At 30.7% G+C, this 26,673-nt stretch overlaps 2 protein-coding genes across 10 annotated transcripts in view; one reads left to right on the top strand and one right to left on the bottom strand.

Annotated features, from left to right (window-relative positions):
* The window catches only part of LOC134695582 (calcium uptake protein 3, mitochondrial-like), a 71,605-nt gene that overhangs the window by 14,063 nt on the left and 30,869 nt on the right, over positions 1-26,673 (bottom strand). For 3 of the 8 annotated variants that reach the window (XM_063556843.1, XM_063556846.1, XM_063556849.1), the window contains exons 4-6: positions 22,515-22,562; positions 4,372-4,454; positions 460-513 (exon numbers count right to left, since the gene is read on the bottom strand). In XM_063556843.1, the coding sequence (XP_063412913.1) occupies positions 460-513; positions 4,372-4,454; positions 22,515-22,562 (185 nt within the window). Of the gene's footprint in view, positions 1-193; positions 275-459; positions 514-4,371; positions 4,455-22,514; positions 22,563-26,673 lie in introns of all 8 variants that reach the window. The other 5 variants (XM_063556841.1, XM_063556844.1, XM_063556847.1 and 2 more) reach the window with 2 other exon arrangements.
* LOC134695583 (uncharacterized) overlaps positions 7,688-26,673 on the top strand; it is a 57,927-nt gene continuing 38,941 nt past the window's right edge. The window contains exon 1 of one of the 2 annotated variants that reach the window (XM_063556855.1): positions 7,688-7,705. The gene's annotated coding sequence lies outside the window, so the exon portion shown is untranslated. Of the gene's footprint in view, positions 7,706-16,451; positions 16,560-26,673 lie in introns of those variants that run through there. The other variant, XM_063556852.1, reaches the window with a different exon arrangement.

Raw genomic sequence — 26,673 nt, 5'->3', positions numbered from 1 at the left:
CATTATTCTATTTTCATTGTTAAAACAGTATTTTTCATTTAAATACAATTTCAATTGAATATATTTAATGGGTTTAAAAATATATAGATATCTTATTTTCATCATGTTTATTTATTTAAGTTTCTTAAATAATTTAGTACTTCTTAAGCCTTTCAGGATATATAATTTGCCTTTGCATAGGATTTGAACATACATCTAAAATTGCCTGCAATTTGGCACGTGGTCGAGGAACAAATTTACGTTCCTGTGGGGGCAGAGCGAAGAATGATTCCAACTGAAACAAAGAACAAGATCAAAATATGTATAAAATAAACAAAAAATCTCAGTACAAGCAAATAAATAAAATTATTACGATGAAGAAAAACAATGGCATAGTGTGAACGTGTCTTAATTAAAGTCATGCATGGTATCGGTGGAAGGTTAAAGGTCACTAAATAACCCTGGTGTCGTAACCTATACCTTCAGACTATCAGTAGCATGGACTCTTCTGTTTTCTATGTCTATTTTCAAGATCTGTGGTTGAAGAAAATAAGTGAAATCATCCCCTTTTTCAATGATAAACATCTTTGTCATAAGTGTTTATGATATTACAAACTTTGTTTAATACAATATTATCTCCTGATGATATTGTAAAGAAGAATTTCAAACTTTTTGAAAGTAACAATATACATGTATATCAATTCTTTTATTTTTAAATTTCTTAGGATTACCTCCCTTGAAACAGTTTATTTGAGGCTATATGGTTAACTTGTGATTTTTTTTATTATTGTTAATATGTGTACAAAATTGTTTTTAGGCACAAAAATAATTAGAATGTATTAATTATGAAAGAGTAGTTCTATACACACTTAAATGATCTAGCTTACAATATATTGAGTTTTCATAGGTATGGTGTTGCTTATCATAGTTGTGTTTGTGTTGTTCTTTATACAGCTTTACCCTTTCAGAATTTGGTACAGACAGGGGATCTTTGATAGTTTCTGTGTAGTTCACATCATATTTATTTTCTGTATTACTTATAGCTTCACATGATTATAAACACCTTTGTTCTATGGACTACCAAAAGTCAACCACAAATGCATTAGTGAGTTTTTTTTTTGTTTTGATATGTTGCTGTATACCAAAGATTATCTTCTACTAAAATTATACATAAATTCAGTTATATTTTTTTCAAAGACAGGTGGAAGATAGCAAATATATATTCAAACTCATAAGTCAATGACAAACTGATAAGGTTGGATTAAATCTTATATAAAAAAAAAAATTACTTAAAATTTCAATAAATGGGAGGTAACCCTTACAAAAAGAAGATACAAGCTACCCTTATCAACTCACTCAGATAGCACATAACCAGCAATTGTTTTATGACTACCTATTCGTTATTTGTTTTGTTCATTGTTGAAGGCAGTTTTGTTACCTATTGTGGCTAACATTCTTAACCTTTTGGTCTTTTTAGGACTCAACTTGTAGGCTTGACATCTAATTAGGCCTAAGGTTTTGTACAATCCAGTGAAATTCACAATTCTATCGGCACAGACTTCTAGAATGATGGATTCCCTGGGAAATTACAAGACCTGGTCAAGTCGTAAATTTGTTAGATTTTAATATAAAATCCAGTTGTTTATACAGATTGCGTGTACTGCTCAGGGCGGAGTATTGACAATAACATTTAACATTTTAGAGACAACAGCTGGCTCCAATTCAGGACTTCACTTTATATATTTGTAAACAATAAAAAAAAACTCATTGTTAATAGATCTAAAGTTAAAATATGACAAGTCAGTTTGAAGTGAACAAACAATTGAGAGCTGGTATATATACATCAAAACTTATAGGAAATGTCATATCTTACCAATGCAGTTAAATTCTACGATAATACATATAGTTTGTATTCTTAAATACTTATATCTTAGAGTTATATTAAATTTAATGCATTGCAACCTATAATCATCTTTTTCTATTGAGAAAATCTTTCAAAATTTCATCTGGAATAACTACAAACTTATACATTAGGTATTGATTTGGTACACAATCATGAAAAACAACAGGAACAAAAAAAACTAACAACCCACGGTTTTAATAGCTAATCTTTCTAAAAGGAATTTTTGTACCTGTTAATTATTTAATTAATTAAGGACTCTACCGTAGTACAGACTCACCAGGCGTTGGTTCACTTTCGTTTGTTACTGTTAATTATTTGTTTTTTGTCTAGAGTTGCTTCCCTTAGTACAGCAAAACACTATGCCATTGAAAAACTACTCAAAAATATTATAAACATAGAAAAAAAATTCTACCCGAGTGCATGTGCAAACTAATTTGTCACATCTATATAATGATACAACTACACACCAACTAGAAGAAACAAATATAAATTCTCTTCTGACAAAAAAAATCTACCAGAAAGTTTTTTATATTTTGTATAATGTCAAATACTACTTGATTTGCTTGGTGTGAAGGAAGCGATATATAATGTCAAGATATTGAAGACTGACGTGTACCCTGGTTAATACAGGGTGAAAGCCAGAAGCATATTGTTTACTTATTACATTGATTATGTGATTTTTTTTGTTTCATCATATTAAGACCACACAAACTTGATTTATCTAATAATAGATGAACTATATCTATAAATAATCTGCTCGAAAAAAAAAATTGTAAAGAAGGGTGTTTCTTAGACAAGGGTATCAAAATCCGAATTAAAGTTTTACAATTAAATAATGTATCTCAATTTTAATTCTAGAAGAGAGAAAATATCACACTTATTCTAAGTTTATTTTTGGTAAAAAGAGAATTATTTTTCAATTGAATGACTATATATGGATTAGTCAATAACAATCTTGCAGATAAGTCAACAGTGTGTGGCCTACTAGAGCATGTAAAACTAGAGATACATAAAAATTATATGCATGTATTATATATAGAAGTTAGAACATATTCTGAGTCTCAAGGATTGTACAAAACATTATACATATCGTATATTTAATGGTCCAGGATTTATAAGAGTTACACATAACAGATACTTAATGGGCCAGAACTTAATTGTAATACAGTGAAATTTGATAATAAACTTGAATAGTAATGCATTTAACCTGATTAAACACCATTCATAAAACAAGTCTCTTTATTCTCCCTGTGAAAACATTGATTATAAACATATCTTTTCTGTGACAAGATTTCCAAATGACGTAACCAACAAAACATGTAAGGGAAACAAACAGTTTGATACCAGAATCTAAACTTAATCCCGCTATATAAGTCACCCTACATCTCAGCTGATGTGTTTCATTATACTTTGAACTATCTTAATGCTAATCGTATTCACTATAGTGTTGTTGGCTCGGTGAAAAATAAATGCTTTACCAAGCTCTGTTGAATGATGATTTATTTGATATTAAAAACTATTATTTCACTCCTATATACAGAATATATGAGAATACAATTGAATTTTAATGTCTTCTGTCTAGTATAGAATGACCTATCACTGTATTGTTGATCAACATGAATAGAAGCTATATATCAGTTCCCTTTATCACATAAAAAGTAGGATCTTAAAACTCTGATTTACCAGTAAAATATGTAACCTTGCAGTCACCGATATATTGGGTTTGCAATCGTTTCAAATGTAGAAATTTGTTACTGCAGAAAAAACAATTTTGAAAAGAAGTTTGATAATTCAATAAAAAAAAAATTAAAAAAAACCCCAATTTACCCTCTAGGTAATACAGTGTATAGTAGAATCAAGATAGACTGTTTACCAGGGACTTTCTATGCTAATATACAAAGTCCCTATGTTAACACACAAAAGTAATTGTCAAAATTCAAAATACATCTCGGTCATTAGATAATAAACTTGATTAATGAATAAATCCATAGTAAAAAATTTCATGATTTCATTTTTCCATGAATACATTTACAAAATTTAGATAATGACAATTAAAATTAGTAGACTAAAGTTTAGAATATTTGAGCAATTTTAATCATCTATATAAAAAAGTTTATGGAATGTAAATTCAATAATTAACTTTAAGAGAAACTACTTATCAGATAAATGTTCACATATTTATTTAATTGAACAGGACACCTGCATTAGAGTTATAATTAAGTTTTAATGTAAAGCAAGGGCTGTAAAACATATTTAAATATCAACTTTTTATTTTATTTCATTCATAAGCTATCAAAGTAGGTTTGTAAGAATTGCCTCCCTTTGAGCACTCTTTGTTCATAATTTGATGGAAAATTTCGAAAAAAGTGACATCTGCAAAGCAAAACAAGTTACTGAATGAGTTGCAAGATCAGAAAAAAAATAAAGTAGAGACCTTGTAAACGTTATAGATTGTAATATGTAAAATACTTGTGCCAGTTAATACGTACAACTAAAAATTCTTTTTTATCCACGATCTGGTTACCATCTGTATCAAACATGTTGAATGCTATCCGGAAACCAGACTTTGGTTCTGTAATGAGAACAAGGTAAAAATCAAAATAAGATAAAAAGCATTGACTATAAATTTCATAAAATGTTTAGATTAAACATATTTATCTATAGTGGATTCGGAAACAAGTTTTGCAACTTTTATTAATCCTTTTCCACTTTGCGGGTGCAAGTGCTCAGCCTTGTGGCTGCATTAGCCTGCTCTTTTCGGAAATATACAAGGGTGTCTTACACATGCAAGAAATATGGCTCTTTCTTTACATGGGTCTGCCATTTATCGTCCCCTTCCGATGGACTATCATCCTTTCCTCAAGACCATACTCACGAATGGTGTTTAGGGAAAGCCGAAAAATTCAGTCCCTTAAATTTTCATCCTGGAATGGGAATCAAAATGTTTAATTTACAACAAATAATCTATGTGGGCCGTATACTGGAAGAGGAAAGACCAAATAGTTGCTGCCTATGTAGTAGATACACTTGTGCCTGTGTAACACCCATTTGATATATAGAGATTAATACATGGCCTTTTCCATATCAGCCTGGGTATCATCCAGAGACCCCCATATCAGCCTGAGACTGAGGTCAAGGGATGATACCTGGGCAAATATGGAAAACGCCATGTATTAATCACTTTATCATATAGTTCTGACATGCATGGCAAATTATCAAATAAAATAACTAAATCAGTTATAAACTTTATAAAAAAGTTAAATTATGAATGGGTTTTGATCATTGTTGAGGGTGATGTACTGTGTCATCATGTCTTGTCTCATTGGCACTCACACCACATCTTCCTATATCTATTATATGTATCTGTTTATTTTCTTGTAATGAAACAGTTGGTTTTTTCTCGAGTATTTTTCTTCGTCCAATCAAAATGGCAGCCTTTAGAAACAAAGGTCTGCAAGTACAAAAGTTTATAATTTTCCCATCTGAATCAAAATATTTCAACATACAATCCACTCTATCCAAAAATTGCTACACTTGGTATAAATCTGATACTGACAAATGTTATACCTACAAAGCAATGTCTAAACAAATATATTCAGAGCATGGCATATAACAAATTATATCTTAAACATATTATTCTTTTGTTTTGTAAAAAAAGCCATGTTCTTATTCTTGTTGTGTAATGATTAAAAAAAAATCTCTAACACTTTCAAAACAGTAAAAAAAGATGAAAAACACCTAAAATAAAACGTTGTATGCCTTTCTTATATAAATTGTTTTAGTAAAATGTGGATGTCCTCATGTGGATAACAGGAAACTAGCAAGCATTTATCTTATGTTAAATATATAGTAGCAAAATTAATATCAGTAAAATAAACTTGTCGGAAATGGAAGAGAATCATGTCAAAACCATTAATACTTTTTATGGCCCAACTTTTAGTTGTACTTTTATATAATGAATTTAAAAAATTCAATTCTTAAATTATGTATGTCATTTTACTCTCTTATTAACAAATTCTTAAGACATAAAAAATATTGTAAAACATTTAAAACTTTGATCATACATGACCTCAATATTTTCTTTCATATTTAGGTCATATTGAGTGCATTTTTAGGCTGATTAGGTTTAAATTAACCATATAATTTGGTCCATGCATCATTACACTGTCTTAGGGATTCCAAAGTTTACCAATATCTGATGGGAATTATAGATTGAACCAAAAAATGATGACACTGAATAAATTCTCTAAATTAGTACAATTATGATGACAGCTTTCAATTCTTATAATTTTAGAAAATATTTCAAGTAACTCAGAAGATTATTTTTCAAACATCTCACTACAAGTACTAGACTACCATTTTTTCATAAAATGCCCTGTACCAAGTCAGGAAAATGGCATTTGTTACATTATAGTTTGTTTCTGTGTGTGTTACATCTTGGTGTTGTGTTTCTGTTGTGTCTTAGTTCTCTTATATATTTGATACGTTTCCCTCAGTTTTAGTTTGTAACCCGGATTTGTTTTTTTCTCTATCGATGTATGAATTTTGAACAGTGGTATACTACTGTTGCCTTTATTTATAACAAATCTATACATTGTACAATAATGTCAACCAATTAAAAAGCCAAACTATAAATAATAAGTTGATTTGATTTTTTTTTGTATTTTAACACCACTTTCAATCACCACATTTGGACTTTTGGTGGAGGAAGCCTGAGTGCTCAGATCAAACAACACCCTTCAATAGGAAAACTGACAATCCAAGTCAGTTAAAATTAGAGTTTAGTGCACTCCCATGAGCAGGGTACAAACTCACAGTGAGTGCACTCCGGTGAGCAGGGTACAGACTCACAGTGAGTGCACTCCCATGAGCAGGGTACAAGCTCACAGCTTCAGTGTTGACTTGCTATAGTGATTACAGTAGTAACTTCTTGGACTACTCGACTACCAAGACGTTATCTTTATAAAGTTATGCTAAACAGTGAATGCCTTTTCAATATATATCTTTGACAAGAAGATGTACCCTTCCATGTTATAACATGACTAACACCCATCAGTCTGGTATTATCTAAGTCAAATCAGTATATTAACATTCCTCCATCAGAGAATGTGTTATGAGTATGATTTATATTGTTCAAATGCCATTTACTCCTGATGATAAATTTGTATTTCAATGTAACTACTGTTAAACTTGACCTCACAGGTCCCCCTTTTAACATCAGCCATTTTATTAAAGGAGGTGCAGTTCAACATTAGGAAAAATTAAATACTTTAGTTACAGAATTAGCATTAATTTTCTCATTTATTTATAGGTAATGCAGTTTATCAAGGTTAAAATTACAAATATGCACTTAATTCATTTACCAAAAAATAAGTTAACAGTATATAGAAACCATTGTGTGAGACGTTTTATTTCTCTACTTTGTCTCACTATAGTACAAGATATCCTTTGTAATACGCCACATCTTCAATGTATAAAAAGAACAATGTAAGATAACCTTCTAAATTCCCCAAGCAGATCGCCTATTGTAATGAAAATCTGATTTATTCCCTGAAATTTTGTTCCTGTTTGTGTAATACAAATATTGTAATTTTACTTCTTTAGAAAATCCTATAACATTTTGATCTTTTCCTTGATCTCTACCTTATATTCCTTAGTGTTACGAATAATTGAAAGGATTTCATAATCATCACTATATATATAAACTTTATACATTGATGACGGTAAATTTTCATTTCAATTATAGACTTTACGCAAGTAATTTCCATTTTAATCAATACAATCTTGTTATATTTTGATTCAATAGCTAAGAAGACAGGGGATGTAAGTATACTGAGTTTTTTGTTTTGTTTTTTTAGACATATGTTTACACCATGTTTGAGTTACTTTTTAGATACAAGAGGCCCCAGTGAATGATCTAAGAAGTTTATTTACATGTATAGTGAACACCAGTCTGTGTTTCAATTGGAAAGGGTATTGTGCTATTATCTGAGACCCCCTTAAAGATAATTATTTTTACAATAGAGGTTAATATTGAGCAGTGGAGTGACATAGAAATCATTACAGGTTTGAAACGTAAGACTGAAGAATCCTAAGGAGGATCTTCATGATGCATAGGCCGATCCAGGGGGCATGGGGACTTGATTATAAAGGGAATCACTGAAGCATGACTGGAGCCCCCCTCCACATATTGTAATAAATTAATGGATGACTGAAAAATTTCATTTCATATGGACTTATTTTGAGTATAAATCTCTAATAATGAACTAACTGAAATATGAGAAGTGAAACAAATTAAAATAATTCTTGATCAGCTATTATACCTAGCTGCTTCGATGATTAAATAAAGGGTATATAAGTATAATGGTAAGTGAGGTATGTAATTTGATTCAGGTAAATTCTGATTTTTAACTAGATAACACTGTACTGACAATACATTTGATAGATAGAACCAATTCACTGTATATTATCATTTCTATTCACTAAACTTATAGACCAGAGTATACCAAAACCACAAAACATAATCATCAATCTCACCGATGCAATATTACTCGACACATTCTACTGTTTCCACTTTCTATCCACTCTCCCACCCTCAAGTACTGAGCAATATACTTATAATTGAAAACCACTGGCTGTGTGTGTAGATTGAATCTTAAATGAGGGTAAAACCCATCTATCTAAACTTATAATTCATTTCTATGTAGGCTTTGTAGTCATAATCTGTAGGTAGAAGTTTAAAAGTAAGAAACATTCCACTGGAACCTAAGAGAAGAGACATTGCTGGAGTTATGCCAACCTTCAATGTTGACAAATTGGAAATATTGAAAAAAAATAACAATAAAACACATAACAATAGGGATGTCAACCCAGTTTTTTAATCCCCCTTTTTTTTAACATGCAATGTTGGAAGTTTATCTGCTAATTGATTGCAACTTGTTCTATTTTATATCCTTTGAGAGATTCATCATCATCCTTACTCTGAATGTGATAACAAATTAATTAAATGCTCATTCATTGATTATTATTCAGCCGCCAATATTAGACATATTCTCCAAATTTTGTTAATGAATTTTTGCTTATACAGTAACATTCTGTGGTATTAGTATCTCTTTTTCATCAAGCATTTATTCACAAAAAGGTTGTATCTAAAAAAAATATATTGACTATTTATCATAAAATTATTTGGATGTATTATATAGTATTATGCTGCACACCAAAGAATATTTTGAAACAGTTCTTTGAGTTCTAATCTTTAAGTCAGATTCAAAATACAAACAGTGACATTTGCATTTACAATATTTTATGACAAACTATCAGATCTGCAAAGTAAGCGGTGAACTTTTAGCAATACAATAATCATGTCTCCATTTTGAGGTACCCATCCCAAGTCACACTATTATATTGGCATGATCTATTTTACTTCCAATCTTCACATTTCGTCTGCATTTCAAATATGCAAGATATGAATTGAATTCCACAGAGATCAATATATAGTTATAAATGAAATTTTTAAGATCAATTTAAATCCATTCTTTCGGCAATTCATTAAATATTTGAATAACTAATAAAAATTTAAAATACTCTTGTAAATAGCTCTCATCATGAATTAAAACAGCAATTTTTTCCTGCAATTACCAAAAGTTTAAATAGTACATTTGAACCTCTTATTTGTCAACTTAACTTAATTCTGTATGTATATAGGCCTGTCCCAAGTGAGAAACCTGTTAATCAGTGGTTGTCCTTTGTTGATGTGTTACAAAAATATATTTGTTCCTTTTTTATTTATTTTTTGTACATAAATAAGCCTGTTAGTTTTCTTGTTTGAATTGTTTAACATTTGGCATTTTGGGGCCTTTGGTTGCTGTCCCACATCACCATTTAAGCCATGTCAAAAAATCATCATGTCTTTCAAGTTCTTTTTGTATGCACTAAAACTCATTGCAGATATTGCACTGAAATACTTAGGTATGGTCGCTGTATAAAAACACATCATATATGTATTGAGTTTGAATTAAGAAAGGAAGAAAGCAGCACATTTATCTTTAACAGGGAAGGTACTAATCAGCATGCTGCATGTTACAACTTTATCAAAAATTATTAGCATCCTTATTATAAATATGTTTGCATGGGAATCAATGCTCAAATACAATGTCATGGTAAATTAAAAGCAGAAAGTACTATCCCAGGCTACTGTACGGAGAAAACAGAGGAGAAACATGTTTAAACTTTTTGTGTAAATACATTTTTTTCTTGCCCAGCATGTGTTTTGATGTTTTAGATATAGTATCTGTAAATTGTCACTGAATTAATCGTCTCGGTTGGTTCCCTACTAGAGCTCAATCGTTTTAATGTAGTGAACTGTTTAATGCTGTGCTTCTGACAAAAAACATCTACATGGAGGCTGATAGAAGCCAAGTCAGACAGTTCTATGATAAGGTGGTGATAAATTTCTAATTTAAGATTTTGATAGAAATTCCAGTTTTTCAAGGCTCATTACAGAGATGTTAAGTTATGATATTTCTTTAATAACCTTGAATCAAATCATTTTAGTTTGTGGTTTTTCTGCTTCAATATTTAACTCTTTCTAAAAGTTACCACAGAATTTCAAGCAACAATGCAAACCAGGTATTTTTATGAATGGGAAAGAATTTTCCAGTGTAAAAATAATGACTGAAATTTGTAGATCCTCTTTAAATTGACATATACAATATTGTGCACCATAAAACCATACTTATCTAGACAAAACAGTTAGTACAAAGGAGTAACAAGTGCATCACTAGATACTCAAAGTTCTTTAATTCTCAGCTATTTTCTTTCTTCAAGCATGACACCAAACCTGCTCTTATCCATAGATATTAAAACGACTACCTTTCTAAAACTTTCAATGTTTTTTTGTTAAGGTAACACGATACCGAATGGCATATCTCCCGATTTCCAAACTTTTTGGCACACGTGTTCTTTGAATCGAGTTACATCGGAATATGTAATAAAAAATGGGGGTCACCATTTTTGTTTTCTTGGTATTTTCAAAAGAAAACGTCAATTTTGGCGACAAATTTACTTAGGTATATAGGGGAAATGGCCATTTTTCGGCTTACCTTTTTAGATTTCCCAATGGATGGCTATGTTCTGATATACGGAGAAAAACAAAAAACTAACATAATATCCAGGATTGCATACTGAATCCATACACGTATAGAAAATTATATGTCACCATCCTTGTTTTTGAGATAAATGGCTTCAAAGTTGATTGATATCCTTAGAATTTGGCCTAAAACGTTTGACGTTATTGAATACAGAACGTAACGTTATTCCTACTCAGAAAAATGGTTTAACAAAATGTGTGTCGGAATCTAAATGGTGTTTATTTTATTTTCATTTCCCCTGTCGGGTGTCGTAAATTTCCTAGTAATGCAATATGAAATATTTCGTCCCGCTCATAGAAATTTCACTCAAATGAATTAATATTAATTTTGTCTGATTTTCACACCAAACGAGCATATTGTAATTCAGTGGTTGTCGTTTGTTTATGTGTAGTCCGTTATTGAAATTCTTGGTTAATATTTGTATATTCCGAGGTCATACTGAATGTTTTGCGGAGGCGACCAACCTAGTTTATGTGTTACATATTTGTTTTTCGTTCATTGTTATATATAAATAAGGCCGTTAGTTTTCTCGTTTGAATTGTTTTACATTGTCATTTTGGGGCCTTTTATCTGAGCTGACTATGCGGTATAGGTTTTTCTCATCATTAAAAGCCATACGATGACCTATAGTTGTTAATTTCTGTGTCAGTTAGGTCTCTTGTGGAGTGTTGTCTCATTCAAAGGCAGTCATACCACATCTTCTTTTTTATATATACTTGAAACTTGCTTGAAGTGGTTAGTTCCACGTGAATCTTTAGACTAGTTCATGAATGAATCACCGGAAATAGGTACACGTTAAATTCACGTAATTTTTTTAAATAAGATTATTCAAATAATATCTTTATTCTAAAATTTAATCAAAATCATGAAAAATACCTTCCTATTTTTGTAAAGCTCACGTGGAAATAACATGAGAAATTTCACGTGTGATTTTTTTAAATAACTGAGTTTTTAACTCCATCCTTTTTGATCATGCATGTTCGGGACGATACAATACAATTTTGAAAACAGTTGTTTATAAAAGACACATTTGATGCACCAGTCAAAAAGGTTGAACACTCTGTTAGTTGTGGAAATTATGATCCTGATAAAATACACATTTTAAAAAATAAAATAACTAACTCAAAGGAAATTTCAGAACTCAATCATATTCTTAATTTGCTACACACATAAGTATAGCGTACTCTGTGTGGTGTAAATGTGTCAGTTGGTTGCTCAGCAAGTAAGACAAACATTGCAAACTGTAAGCAACATTCCACCAAATGTCTGTCATTTGTGGAAAATTATTTACAAAACAAATCTTGAGATTTGCATTCCTTATAAGTAAAACAAACTGCGAAATATAAAGGTTCCTGCTTGAAATTCCACATGTAGGAGATGTAAACCGTTGTCTGAACTCTGCGTGCCTTTTATATTTTATCAAAATGCCTTTTTAAATCAAGCAACCTGTCATGAACAAAAAATAAAGAAAATCCAGACGATATGCGCAGCTTCAATATAAGTTGTAACACCATGTACATATTTTAAACCCGAAGCAAAAAGACTGTAGTGCTAAATAATTAGCAGTATACACCCTATACTCCAGATGTTTCTTTCTTATAAATTGCATATCCCATATCTCCATTTATTATTATAACAGCCAACTGTTCTACAAATAAAAGTGTGGGATTGACGGTTGAAAGGACACAAATGACACAATATGATGATACGTGCCTATTAGGATTTTGGCGACAAAACATATTTTTTAATATCGAGTTCATATAATGGAATAGTTATTTGGAGATCTAGAATGAAGTAGCAATGTTAGCGAACTAACATTTCCGTCATTTTGTCTTTGGTGGAAAGTTGATAAATTGGCAATTCTACCGCACCGCCTTATTTCAATATGGTTTTAATTTTCTACCGAGGAATAAAAGTTTTAAGACTTAAACAAATATGTACTAGAGACTGGAATGTTAGTGTGATACTTATACTACATATACTTTGATGTTTTGATGTCGTTAAGTAGATATAGGAAGATGTGGTGTGAGTGCCAATGAGACAACTCTCCATTCAAATAACAATTTAAAAAAGTAAACCATTATAGGTCAATGTACGGTCTTCAACACTGAGCCTTGGCTCCAGATGTTGCTTTCTTATAAATTGCATATCCCATATCTCCATTTATCATTATAACAGCCAACTGTTGTACAAATAAAATTTTCAATTTAATTGTTTGCTTTATTTATACTTGTACTTTTACTAGTCTCATGTTACCCCGCTTCCATAATGAGCAAGCGGTAACGTAGATATTTCTTTTTGGCGTAAATGTTCGTAAACTTTGTCGATTTCTTTTAATTAGAAAAAATAGAGGCATCGATTTGAATTTTAACAACTAAAGTTTCAAGTGACGGTTGTAAATTGTAGCATTGATTGCTGTTTGCTTTACGTCAAGTGGCAAATAGATCATGCATGTTCCATGTATAGGCGAGAACAAAATAATAATAAAAACAAGTGATAGGTTATGTAAAAGAGGCGTTCCGGGATTATGGTTAAGTAAATTTGGAATGACACTGAAAAATGGGGGTATATTGCATCATGAATAAGTATTTATTGCAAAAATAAACCAAGAATAAAATAAAGTGACAACACTGAGTCTTTTATTCATAAGAACATATATATAGATAAATCTTGCAGATGCTTAAATATTCAAGAAACAAAATGATTAAAAGTAAAGTAATACATTTGTAAAGGTTAACAATGAGCAGAAGAGTTGCCGGAAAACTATAAAGCAATCTATGTCAAATAAGTTAACTGTTACGTATTGCATAAAAAATCTTGGCACTCTGCGTCTAGAAAAAGTTTCCGTTAAAAATGTCACATAGTTACCAAAATGTTTTTTTTTTATTATTTAAGATCACGTTGTACTTGCAGAACCTGCTATATTGGCTTGTATACATGTGTGAACGTTATTCGATAACGTCAGGAACGATAACTCGTGGCGTAACGTCATTCTGTATCGTGTTACCTTAAGACAACCACAATACAGTCATATACCAGTGATTAATTCAGTTTACAAACAGAATTATATATCTTCAAAACGATTCTATGAACAAGAAAGTTCAAATTGTTGTCATTTGATATTCAGTGCTATTTAATTAATTTTTGTTCTTTTCTTTTTATCTTTTATCAGTAAGTCCCAAATGGTTTCAATACCTTAGAAAAGGCACTTCTCATGCCATCTGCCCACCTTTCCAAAAATGAAATATGTGTTTTCACTGTAACCTGCTGGTAAAATAGGATCTGTGCATAATTTTTTTCATTTGATAAACAAAACAGGATATATATAGTCTTATCCGGTTCTGGAAAAATGAGATGCGGTTTTGTATTAACCTTTTCACAGTTATACTGACGCCCCCAAAATTCAAACTTGATCTGTATGTTGTGGTAATAAGCATGGAGTATAAGTTCCATAGCATTTGGTTGAGGCAAACTAGAGTTAGAAAACAGAAACTAAAATTTCAGCAGTTTTTTTTTTTGTAAAGGGGCATAACTCTGGAACGGTTAAAGTGATGCCACCAGAATTTAAAATTGGCCTGATTTTTGTAGTTATAAGCATCGTGTATAAGTTTAGTAATATTTGGTAGAGGCAGATGTGCAGATGTACAGACAAGGGTAAAACTTAATGCACCCTCCTCTACAGCCAGGGCATAAAAAGAATAAGGGTCAGCTTTCAAATGTAAGGGTCAGTCAATGCGCTGTTGTAAACACATGTCCTAAGGTTTTTGTCCACCTTGTTAAATATGGTAAAAAATATAGTGTAGGTATAGATTTCAACGTTGAGAGTTAATCTAAAAAGGAATTCTCTTTAGACAACAGGTATAACTACTTACTAAATCCCCATTATACACAACATTATCTCAGGTATACAATAACAAAACATGAAAATAGAAAACTTTTTAAACTTAAAGCATTAAATTTCACAATTTAATTTTTCTTACGACTTCAAAGTGAAATTATAAGGAAAGAAAATGTTAATGTTATGTTCAAATTACATTCTTTTGTCGTACACTCAGTACGTTCAGACCCTACACGAAAAACATCTCAAAATCATGACTAAAATGTAAGGAATTCTACAGCCGTCCCATAATAGTATAATCTTAGACTTATTGACTCCTGAAATAGTAAATACAAAAAAAATAAGCACCAGTATATTCATATTATACTTTGGAGATGCCAGAAAAGAAAACATGGTTAAAATCTGCCGCTGTAAATTATAATCTGTTGCTACAAGATAATGCCTTTGATGAATCTAGGTTACACTCAAGTATTTTAAATTTATTGCACAAATTTCATCATTCCATCTTTATTATTATGTTGATGCTTAAAGCACCCATTATAGTTTAGCATAAACACCCAAGTCTGCAGCAACTGCTTACCAAATATTTGCTCCTTCCCTCATTTTTAACTATGAAAAGATCATAATAAACCAACCCCAAGTAATTTATGATTGATTGATTTTTGGGTGTTTATTGACACTTAAGCACTCTTGGTGTTATTATGGTGAAGGGGGATAGGAGGGGTGCTGATCCCGAAATCCTGGGCTTAAAAACACTAAATCCTGAGGTCCTGAAATTCGTAAATAAGATTTTCCAGATCCCGAAATCCCGAGCTTAAAATTACCTGATCACTGATAAAGGTTCTATCCCCCTATATGGTGGCCAGTTTTTATTGGTGAAGGAAGCAGACAAGCTGGGGGACCACTGGAACACGATAGATGCCAATCTTAAAGATGGTTTAAATCAGAGTTGAACTCATCTGTAAATAAGATAATGGGGAATTTAACCCCCATGATCATATTTATTACTTTTAAAGGATTATAATATTTTTGAAGCCCATTTTTGTCAAAACAATAAACTGGTAATTTTGCTTAATCATCAACTTTGATATTGCATGTAAGTCATGTATTTCATGAAAGATCACTAAGAGATTATGGTAAAATGTATGCTTAAATTAACAAATGTTATGTGTTTGTCTGATATTCCTAATCCTAACCTTTCCTTATAACAGATCTTGAGACATGTCCTTCCCAAGCATTTATAAGGATTGGATCATACCTATATATAAATCTATTTTTACCTTGATATTCAGGTATTCTAATCAATTTCTCAAGTATATCAGTATAACCTTACATAACATAGTTCTATGGGAAATATCTTTGGTATGTCATTCATAAAGTCACTTTCTATAGTAAATACTCATTAATCTAAACATATCATTTCATCAAAAATGTTATAATTACACTAATGTCAGTCAGTCACACACTGTCCTAATTCAGACAATAGATGGACAAAAACAACTTTCATCAACTTTATTTTTAGCCTTGTTTCACCTGTAGAAATTACCTGATTTTATTTTTATCTTACATTATAATGTTAAGAAGCTAACTTTCATCAGAAACTCCCTTAGGGTGAAAAGCTGTCCTTAAATTGAGGGAAAAGTCATCTTGATTGAATTTTATTCTATACTTCTGCAGTAGAACATTCAAGGTAGGCTTAACCTGTTCAAATTTATATCCATATATATGATTTTCATGTTTTGAAAAATCAATTCAACAGAACTATATTCAAATTAGTCAAGATAATATATTTAAAAATATATACATTTTCAAAGCACTAAATTTTCTATTAATTTTTAGCTCTATTTATAATTATGCTGACTTGGTAAAAAACCTGTCTTAACATTTTCACCTTTATTGGTACATACATGTATTACAGTACTGTCATAATTCACTTAGTTATGATTGGTGACAACCCAACCAATAACATAGAAGTATTTTAACCATTAGTTTTACAATCAACCTTACTATTTTTATAAGACTTCAGAATACGGGTTTGAACTTCTGGTATTATATGGTTTTACAATATGTCTTGCCAGCAGTTTTCTGTCAGAAAATAGAATTAAGTTTTAAAACTGTTATAATATAAGTTATAGGTTTGTAACATAATGATTTTAAGGTTTTTAACTGTTACATTTTGCCAGGTTACAGTGTTTGAGATAATGAGTAGTACAGTTTAAGCAATTTTTTGTAACATTAAGATTTAATTTTTTGAACAAAGAATTATGATTTAGTTGTTTTTGTTTTTAACAGTTACAATTTATAAGAATAGTCAGATTAAGGTTAATGTGTTGAAGACCGATCTGTGACCTATAATAGTTTAATTTACAAATTATGACTCGGATGGAGAGTTGTCTCATTGGCAGTCATACCACATCTTCTTATAATCTATCTATTGTAAATTTATGCAGATTTTCCAATTACTTATTCTATCAAAAAGAACTCTTACTGATACTGAGACAATAATTAAATTTTATAATCATGTTAATCCAGTCAACTGCTAAAAAAAGGATAAAATTAGGCAAAATACCAACTTAAACTAATGAAGCCTTAAAATGATACATAAACATCAAAGGCATACCTGTCTAAATACTCAGGTGTGTGACATAACCTAAGAGCCATTAATTGGGGGAAATTCCCCCCCCTTTAATTATTTCAGTAACCACTAATGGTAAGAGTTGGTCAACAAAGCATGGGGACTGTTAATGGATACAGTGTATAGATATATAGATTGAATGTTTATTTTGTTAGTTCTATATATGATTCATACTCATTAGTAGAGTTTGTGGTATATTAACTTGACAGGTGTGCTAATCTACAATGGAGCCAACTACCATTAAACAATTTACTATTCTTCTGTATCTATCTGGTATAGTGAATATTAAAGGGTCCTAAAGCTCGAGATATAAAATCTATCAATCACACCAGGGAAGAATTGAGATGAATTTATCCCAAAATCTTTATCCATGAGAAAAACTTTTTTAAAGTTCATGAAACTGAACAGTCAATGCAACTACAGATGCAAAGAAAGATATAAAAGTATTATATAGAGAATAATACATGGCAAAATCCGTATCGTATGTCGTATCATCCCGAGACATCAATATCAGCCCGAGGGCCCTTAGGCCCGAGGGATGATATTGGTCGAGGGTGATACGGCATGTGATACGGATTTTGCCATGTATTATATGCTTTATCATATATTTCAACAGAACTGTTTTCTGATCCATAGCACTGTGTTACCTTCAATTTTGCTTTTGTCTTGTTTCAAAGCCTTAAAATAACTGCTCAATTATTTATACGAAGCACCTGGGTTACCTTACAATCTGTTGTTTTGAAAATATTTTGTTTATTATTGTATTTATTTGAGTGTTTTGTATTTTTTATAGTTGCATTTAGTGTGCCAAAAAATATGTTGTAAAAACTTGATGTTCGTGACGTCATATACAATATGAAAACTTGATGTTCGTGACGTTACATACCAAACAATGACGTCATTCAAAAAATTGACCTATTTTTAGGAAATTTTTACTTAAGCAAAAAAACCCAAAAAACTGACTTTCTGTATAAAAAAAAAAAAAAAAAAAAAAAAAAAAGGTATGCGATACGGGTTTTACCATGCGATACGGGGTATGCGATACGGGTTTAGCTATGCGATACGAAGTATGCGATACAGGGTAGGTGATACAGACTGGAAAAACGAACCTTTATTAGATATACAAAATAGCTGTATTTTGTACTAAATATATGATAAAACAAGATATAGAAGCTTGAGTTGACTAGATCATGTAACTTGTACTTTGGTGCTTATTGGGACCCATTAAAAGACCATTACAATAAAAACTATGACATAGTTAAATGACCATAGTTTTCTCGTTTGAATAGTTTTACAATTGTCATTTGGCTCATTGTTGAAGGCTGTCCTGTGACCTGTAGTTGTTAATTTGTGTGTCATTTGGTCTCTGGTGAAGAGTTCTCTCATCCACATCTTCTTTTTTATACTTAGTTTTAGAGGCATAATTTTTATTAGCTATAGCTTTCAGTTAATGTAAATTTCATTACTCTCAAATCTGTTCTTTGTGTCTTTACTTTTTTTAGTTAGTTTTTGTGTGCTTTGTCTGTTTCTAATGAGTAAAGTCATTTTCAATTTTTATAGTTTGTTTTTCTGTTGAACTGTTACACCACTATCCCAAGTATAAGCAGGGTGGAGTTGGTGCCATAAAAAACATATTTAATCCTGCCACATTCTGCATATATGTGCCTGTCCCAGGTCATAATACTTTAATTCAGTTGTTTTATTTGGTCTCTGGTGGAGAGTTTTCTCATTAACAATCATACCCATCATCTTAATTTCATCTGTACACTTCTGATACTTGATCTATCAACATCAAACTTTAACAAACGTTAAAATTGGAATACTCTGAAAATGCAAATAAATAGTAGTTATTCAATTCTTTTGAAATATAGTAATATCAAATCATTCTGGGAGCACTAGGGCACTCATAAAATTGCCCCTTGAGCATATCATAATCATTAAGGAAAAAACTTTCATTTATATTTAGATATGAAAAAAAAATTGCACAGTTTTCAGTTTTTCAATGACATGAAAAATATTATGATGTTGTTTATTAAAAGGGTCAACTGTTTATCTATGACCAAAACAATTATATTCTTCCAACAGGACATTTAACTTTCATTCATAAAAGTTAAAAAGAAGAGCATCTAACTTTTAGCTGGAGGACATAATACTAAATCATGTTAGTATCATATCTGACAAAGGAACTGTCGCTACAATAACCAATTACACCCAATCATCTTAAAAACTACCACTTTCATTGATAACTCCTCAAATCACTGATTCAAATAAAATGATGAATGACTGCACTTCTCAATGAACAGACTTTGTATCGGAATGTATAGGTCAGGTGGACCATCGGAATGCTGGTGTTAGCCATATGTTGGAGTTTGAAGACAATTATTGACCGGTGTCCACCAGGGACAAGTTCCATAACAGATGGTCCTGCATCTGTCCTCAAACATTGAACTGAGAGAAAAGGTTCACTCAGGACGAGCTTACTCATGTTTGTCATTCATCACAAAGTTTTATTCAGGATTTATGGAGAAGTTTAATTATAAAGTGTGAATGAAATCAAAAAGTGAATTTTCAATTTTATATATTTTACATGGTTGTACATGTATAGTAACAAATTAAGACATCATTTGAGTTTTGTAACTTCCTTTAAATAAAAGATTCATACATCAAAAGTCAAAACAGAGACTGTTCTTTTGGTTCTGATTTTAAACAAGTTATCAAAACAACAGTCAACTGACCAATACTCAACAAACTGACCAAAGCTTTAATGGTCAATATAAACATTCTTAGGAGTACTCACTTACAAAATTATACAAGAAAATCATAAAGTATGAATTTATACTACTCTACTATAAAATCTAAGTTCCATTAACTGTTCCTTTGACCTTAAATTTTAAATATTCTTCCACATGAATGCCAGAATTTGTACATTTTTTTCAATTTTGGCTGAGTTATCAAGTGAACAAATTTCATGCAGTCATATATAAGTAAATACATGAATTTTTTTTATCACTTCTTAATCATATGCCTGATAATTTAATTTTCCACATGATAAATTGTTCTAGGTAATTTCATCTTTTATAATTATATTTTTAAATAATTTTCCTTATTTAAAAGAAAATTTCATGTTAAGAAAACATTTAAAGATCATCTTTATATATGAACCTATTGTGTCGAGTGCAATCTTGTTGTTTGAGATACATTTTTGAACAGACTTGCATTTCAGACCACCAAGGCATCATGGGATACTATTCAAGGTCATATCATCTGTCAATGTTAAACAATTACATAATTATGACAGGTAATATCATTATATTGAAAGCCTATAGATGACCCTGATTGACATTTGCCCTGTAATGTATAGAAGCACACATCAGCATGCATCCAAGTAATGTTACCCTAACATTTAAACCAATAAATCATAAAAAGGTTTTTGGTGAAATTCTTTACCATAATGTTGAATAGGTTCACTTAAAATTCAAAAATCTGACCACATTTTAACAAAATTGAGCAGAGAATAAAATAAATGAGAAACATCTCCCCTCCGCTTCAGTAAGTGATCCGACACCTGCCCTTACAATTCTATAGACCACTGCTTATTAACTCCACCTTCCACAAATCATTGTCTATTACCAGACGCAAGATGAATATTTATAAGCTTGGCCAAGAGAATTTGATGCTAGACCGATTAATTTTTCACAATACTCATTTAACAGGTAATTTTCTGTTGGCCTTCTGGGCTATAGCTAAACAAGTGGCAATTTGGACTTGAAATAATCTCCTGTGACCCTGACTCATGCCGGTTGACCTTTACCGTATTAATCTTTTATCAGTATAATGGGTAAGGATTTTAAAATCTTTACAATACATAAACTCCATTTGTGGAATTAAAATAAGAGCCTTTTAAATATGAATTGATTCCAGTGATATCTGGGAAAGAAGCCCTGATAAGGTAAACTTCATCAATTTACTGTATTGTGGAAAAACAAAGGAATATAATATGATACAAATTTAATACTTACACTTATATAATGGATGAAAACCCTTCAAAAGAATACTTCTTCAAATATAAAAGTATCTGCTTGCCTAGAAATGAAAAGTTTCATTTGGGCTGCAGAGAGTGAACACTTACTAATTTCACAAGTGTTTATACTTCAAAATTTAAGCTTATTATAAAGATTTCACTGTGTTGAAAGTGATATATTAAAACCTGGCTGCAGAACCAGTACTTAATGTATACAGAGCCTCATTAAACCTGCCACACAGATATTATCATTGACCCTTATCTCATTAAAGCTCCCTCTACCAGAACCCCATCACAACCAACACAAAGTGTAGAAATTAAGCATGATTACAGCGTTTAAAAAAATGTGAATTCCCTGTGCTTTCTCAAACATCTTGAAGACCAGAAGAAAATGGATTTGCAGACACAAAACTCAATAATATTTCAGTCGTGTACTGAGAGAAACTTCATGAAATTTTAATAACATGCATAGCTGACACAAATTAGTTAGAATCAAATTTATACAACGTCACTCTTTATAGTCCTGTGAGAAATCTAAAACATTAACTTCAGTTATGAACAACTGAGAAATGTCAATATGTAACATTTCAAATTCTATTGATTTCATTCTATAACATATGATTATTTAAATACAATATTCAGGAAGCAGAAAAATGCACAACTCCAGGGAATTATATGCAGATGCTAAAATTCTAGAAATTTTAAATACAAATGACTGAATAAAAGTACTCGCTATCATAAATGAAAGGAACAAGTGTCACATCGCAAACAATTGATTGTAGTGGAAAATACCCAAGTTTTTAACACCATTTTTTTTGCTTTTTTTTTGTTTTTTTGTAATTAAGTGATTAGTTGATTTGAAACAGATAGTGTTAATAAAGACTTATTTTTCTCAAATGTACATTAATATTTTTCATATATACGCAAAAAAGGGATAGCCATTTTCTAAGAACAGACCTCAATATATTGTGATCATTAAATATACTTACTTGTTAGAACACAAAGAAGGAAGAGGTATTCTGTGTAAGATATAACGCCTGAAAATACAAATTGACATCAAACTTTAAATAACTAAAAAACAAACGCAAATTACATCACATACATGTATTTGTACTTTTGAGAAAAATTATCTCCAAATTAGACACGATTTTCTCATATATCATAAATCTTTGATTCCTGGAAAGAATATTTATGTACAAATTAAGAGTAATCAGGGTATATAGAACCACCCATGTTTGAACTAATATTATCTGGGAACGACTTCAGGCCGACAGATAAAAGACAAATTCCATTAATCTGCAACAATACTCCCACTACTGTTTCTAAATATGACATAAATATGACATTTTCTCAATGAAGTTATGGAGATATCTAAAGAAAGTTTTATCATATTTCATTCATTAATGGCAAATGTTATGTAATATAATTCTCAAATCTTCATTTCATTTCAATAATTCATAAGAAATAGTCAAGATTATGCTGATCAAAGGCCATAAATATTTATAACCTATTATTTATGTCTTAATATTTAAAAAAAATATATGAAATTTTAATTTTTATAATATGACATAAATATTGACAAATGGTTGTTTGTTAGAACCCTGCAATGCAAGGTTGCATGCAGTCTGATGATGCAGATAAAGATTGACAATTAGACAACTATTAACTAGCAGAGTCAAAATGATGTAAGAAACTACTGGTCACTCACAGTACCACCTTCAATAATAACCCATTCTATAAAGTCATTTGTATTAATGGATATAATAAGATGTGGTATAAGTGCCAATGAGAAAACTCTCCATACAAGTTACAATTTGTAAAAGTGAAACCATTACAGGTCAACGTACAGATATCACAAAACTGAAATAATTGAAACAACAAAACCAGTAACAGCCTGATGTATAGTTCTAAATGTCAAAATGTTCATTCAGTAGCAAAATAACACTCAGATTATAACCAGTCAAATTCAATCAATATTAAATAGTTTTTTGTTTTACAATTTAAACATGATTTAACTTGATATAGTGCCTGTAAAAGTATCTTCAGTAATATTGATAGTTTAGGTATAGTGTGAGTATTAAAGAGAGCTGCTACATTGACAACACTAGGGTCAGTACATAAACAATCTTCATGTAATTAGGTGTGGGTGTTTCATCTCCTACCTGAAAACCTTTCAGTAAATTTGTGATGTCTCATGTGTTAGTACTATGATATAGTTCTACTTCTCACAAAATCAAGGAAAAGAATTGTTACATGTACCTACTATACCTATATTGCTATAAAAATATATGTATATAAAAACAGAAGTGTGAATGAGAGACAGATTGAATACTAAGATAAAGCTACACTCCTTTTCAATATAAACTTCAACAGGATTTACATTTTTTTATACTTAACTAATGATGAAAGTTTGTTTTTTAACATGACAGTTGAACGGTTTTGATGGGAGAGTCAATGATGCAATTTAAATTATGTATTTAAATCTCCTGCCATTGACTGTTGGAAGCACTCTTATTCAACATTTTTTACTGAAATTGTTGTCAAATCATCATGTTTAGTTTGAAATAAAGTTCTGCACTGTCATTTCAGCTTTAATTGGAACATTTCTTTACTGTAAAATAAGGATGTGTACATGTGGTACTGATTGTTAATGAGAAGACCCAGGTCTAACATGGAGCAAATGACGCAGATATCTGAGCATTTCAACTAATTTAATCACTGAGCTTTTCATTTTAATTCTCAGTTAAAAGTGACAACAAAGCTGCAGTGATTATTTATTATTTTGGAATTGAAACCAAAAGATGATGGATCTTCAGCTACAGTGGCTAATATATACTGGGAGTTACTCATACTTGATTCATTATTTCTTTCTTTTCAAATAGAAGGACATCAAAAGTTCAACGTTTGTGACCACCATGAAGATCTAAGCCTGATTTAAAGTCATCATTTTTCTGCTTTGTGCATCATTGTAACTGTTTCTAATTAAGCTTCTATTTGATTAATTACCAACGAGCTCCAACTGGCTATTATCATTGTATTATATCCATTTTTGAATAATTTCGTCACCTTCATGTTTTGTCAACCACTTGAGTCTGAGTTACAATTTGTTGAGAGATTGAATAGATTTTCTATGGAGAAAGCCAAAGGGAGATCATTTATCACATCTATAACAAATCACCTTACAATTGTTTATTTATCATTTCAAATAACAAGCTATTTCAATATCATTAAATGTACTGGGTACAAATAATAGATGAGCCTTTCTTTTGAAGTCGTCCAAACACACACAGACTTTTTACATTTGTCTGAAGCACTAACTGCAGTGATTGTGGTATAATTATAGTTCAACAAAAGTTTGGAAACTATTCAACCAACCTACCACAGACAAATAGAAACAAAATTATCATCAACAAGTATTTGTAACTTTGTCAACACTTTACAGTGCATATTTCATCCTTAGGGTTCTTTGAAACAGGCTTTCTCGGTTATAGGGTATTTGATTATTTTACTAGTACATGGTTAAATTGCTTCTCTGAAACAGATTTAGTATAAAATGTTATAGTTTCATGTTTTTTTGCTATTGAAAATTTTTCATGTATGGAACCATAGCTGCCTATCTTCTCATAAATAAACCAATTAAAATCCCTCTTTCCCACATTAAACTGCTAAGTCACAGAATCCTCTTTATAATATCTTTCCCACATTGTGTTGCTAAGTCACAGAATCCTCTTTATAATATCTTTCCCAAATCAAAACATCCTAAATACTCTAGCCCCATCATGCAACTGAGTGTTTCTGAATAGGTCTATTCTATTTTGCGATATCAAATAACTACAGGTCATGTAACAAAGAAATTGAACAAGTTGTTGGTCAATGTTTAGAATAGGAAACAAGACTCCCCTATGACCCCCCATTCCTACATGTATGTTTATCCTTTTTCTGTCTATAACAGGGATTGAAAAGGACGTTTTTCAGGATAGGAAATAAGATGTGATGACATGCTAAAGAGGCTTGTACTCTTCACAGAAATCAGTGTTAAGATTTAACATCTAAAATTATCTTTAGACAAAGATAGTTGTCACTTCCTACTTCCTATAGAAAGATGTCACATTTTTATCTTATTATAACAGTTTTATTGTGATAACGTTCAATATATTTCACAAATGTAAATCTAAAAGACATGATAAGTGTCTAAAATAGATCAGTAGACAAAGTTGAAAATTTCTTTTAACTTTCTGCATTTTGATTACCAAAAATGCCAGACATATAGTTAACAGTTGTTACTTAGACAAGTACTTGAATGTAGAACCACTTGAGAGGGTGAAACCTGATAAGTATTAAACCTGTTCTGAGTTAAACCTCTAGTACTAAAGAAATCACTTGGATACCAGTTTTATTTTATACCCAATCAAGTCTTATATTTCTGACTGAAAATAATACCTTTAGTCAGTTTCATACTTCAAATTCATCATTTTATAGCGGATAAAAAGCTGTCGACTAAGGGGGCAGCACGTGGCTACTATTGTAATGTGTCCTATTACAATGAATGCATACAATAACAGTAATCAGCCCTATACATCTGCTCACCTAGCTTGTCCATTCAAAAAATGGAGGGAAATTGTCCTGAGAGTCACCCAAGGTAAAACACCTTTATTATTATACTATTTTATACTCATTTTTAATAGGTACATTTTTGTATTTGTAAACATAGTAATATCTTTTGTAAAGCAACTTTTGTCGAACTGATATTTTTTTTCAATCTGACAAAATTAAGACACAGAAGAAAAAATATTGTATCGTTGGAATTTCTAGAGTTTAAATTGCACTATTAATTATTTATTGAATCTGCATTAAAACAAACAACATTGGAATTCCACTATTGATGTATTATTATATAATAAAACAAAACTGTGTTAAGGTTTTTAATGAAACAAATAATTAAATATTCATAAGAACATCAGGGACTATTCCCAGGATATAAAAGAGATAGTTATAATCTGATTAAACGTTTTAAGGAATGGGAATTATATTATCCTAAGTCCTCTAATCTGTGATGACAGGTTTCTTACCTGTTAATTACTTACTTAGTACATACCTATATAGTATTGTACCTTTTAATTGGTTGTTAATTATTCAATACTATTGTCA

The sequence above is a fragment of the Mytilus trossulus genome, chromosome 14, assembly GCF_036588685.1.
Source record: "Mytilus trossulus isolate FHL-02 chromosome 14, PNRI_Mtr1.1.1.hap1, whole genome shotgun sequence".
Lineage (NCBI taxonomy): Eukaryota > Metazoa > Mollusca > Bivalvia > Mytilida > Mytilidae > Mytilus > Mytilus trossulus.
This window is presented reverse-complemented; position numbering and strand designations above follow the sequence as displayed.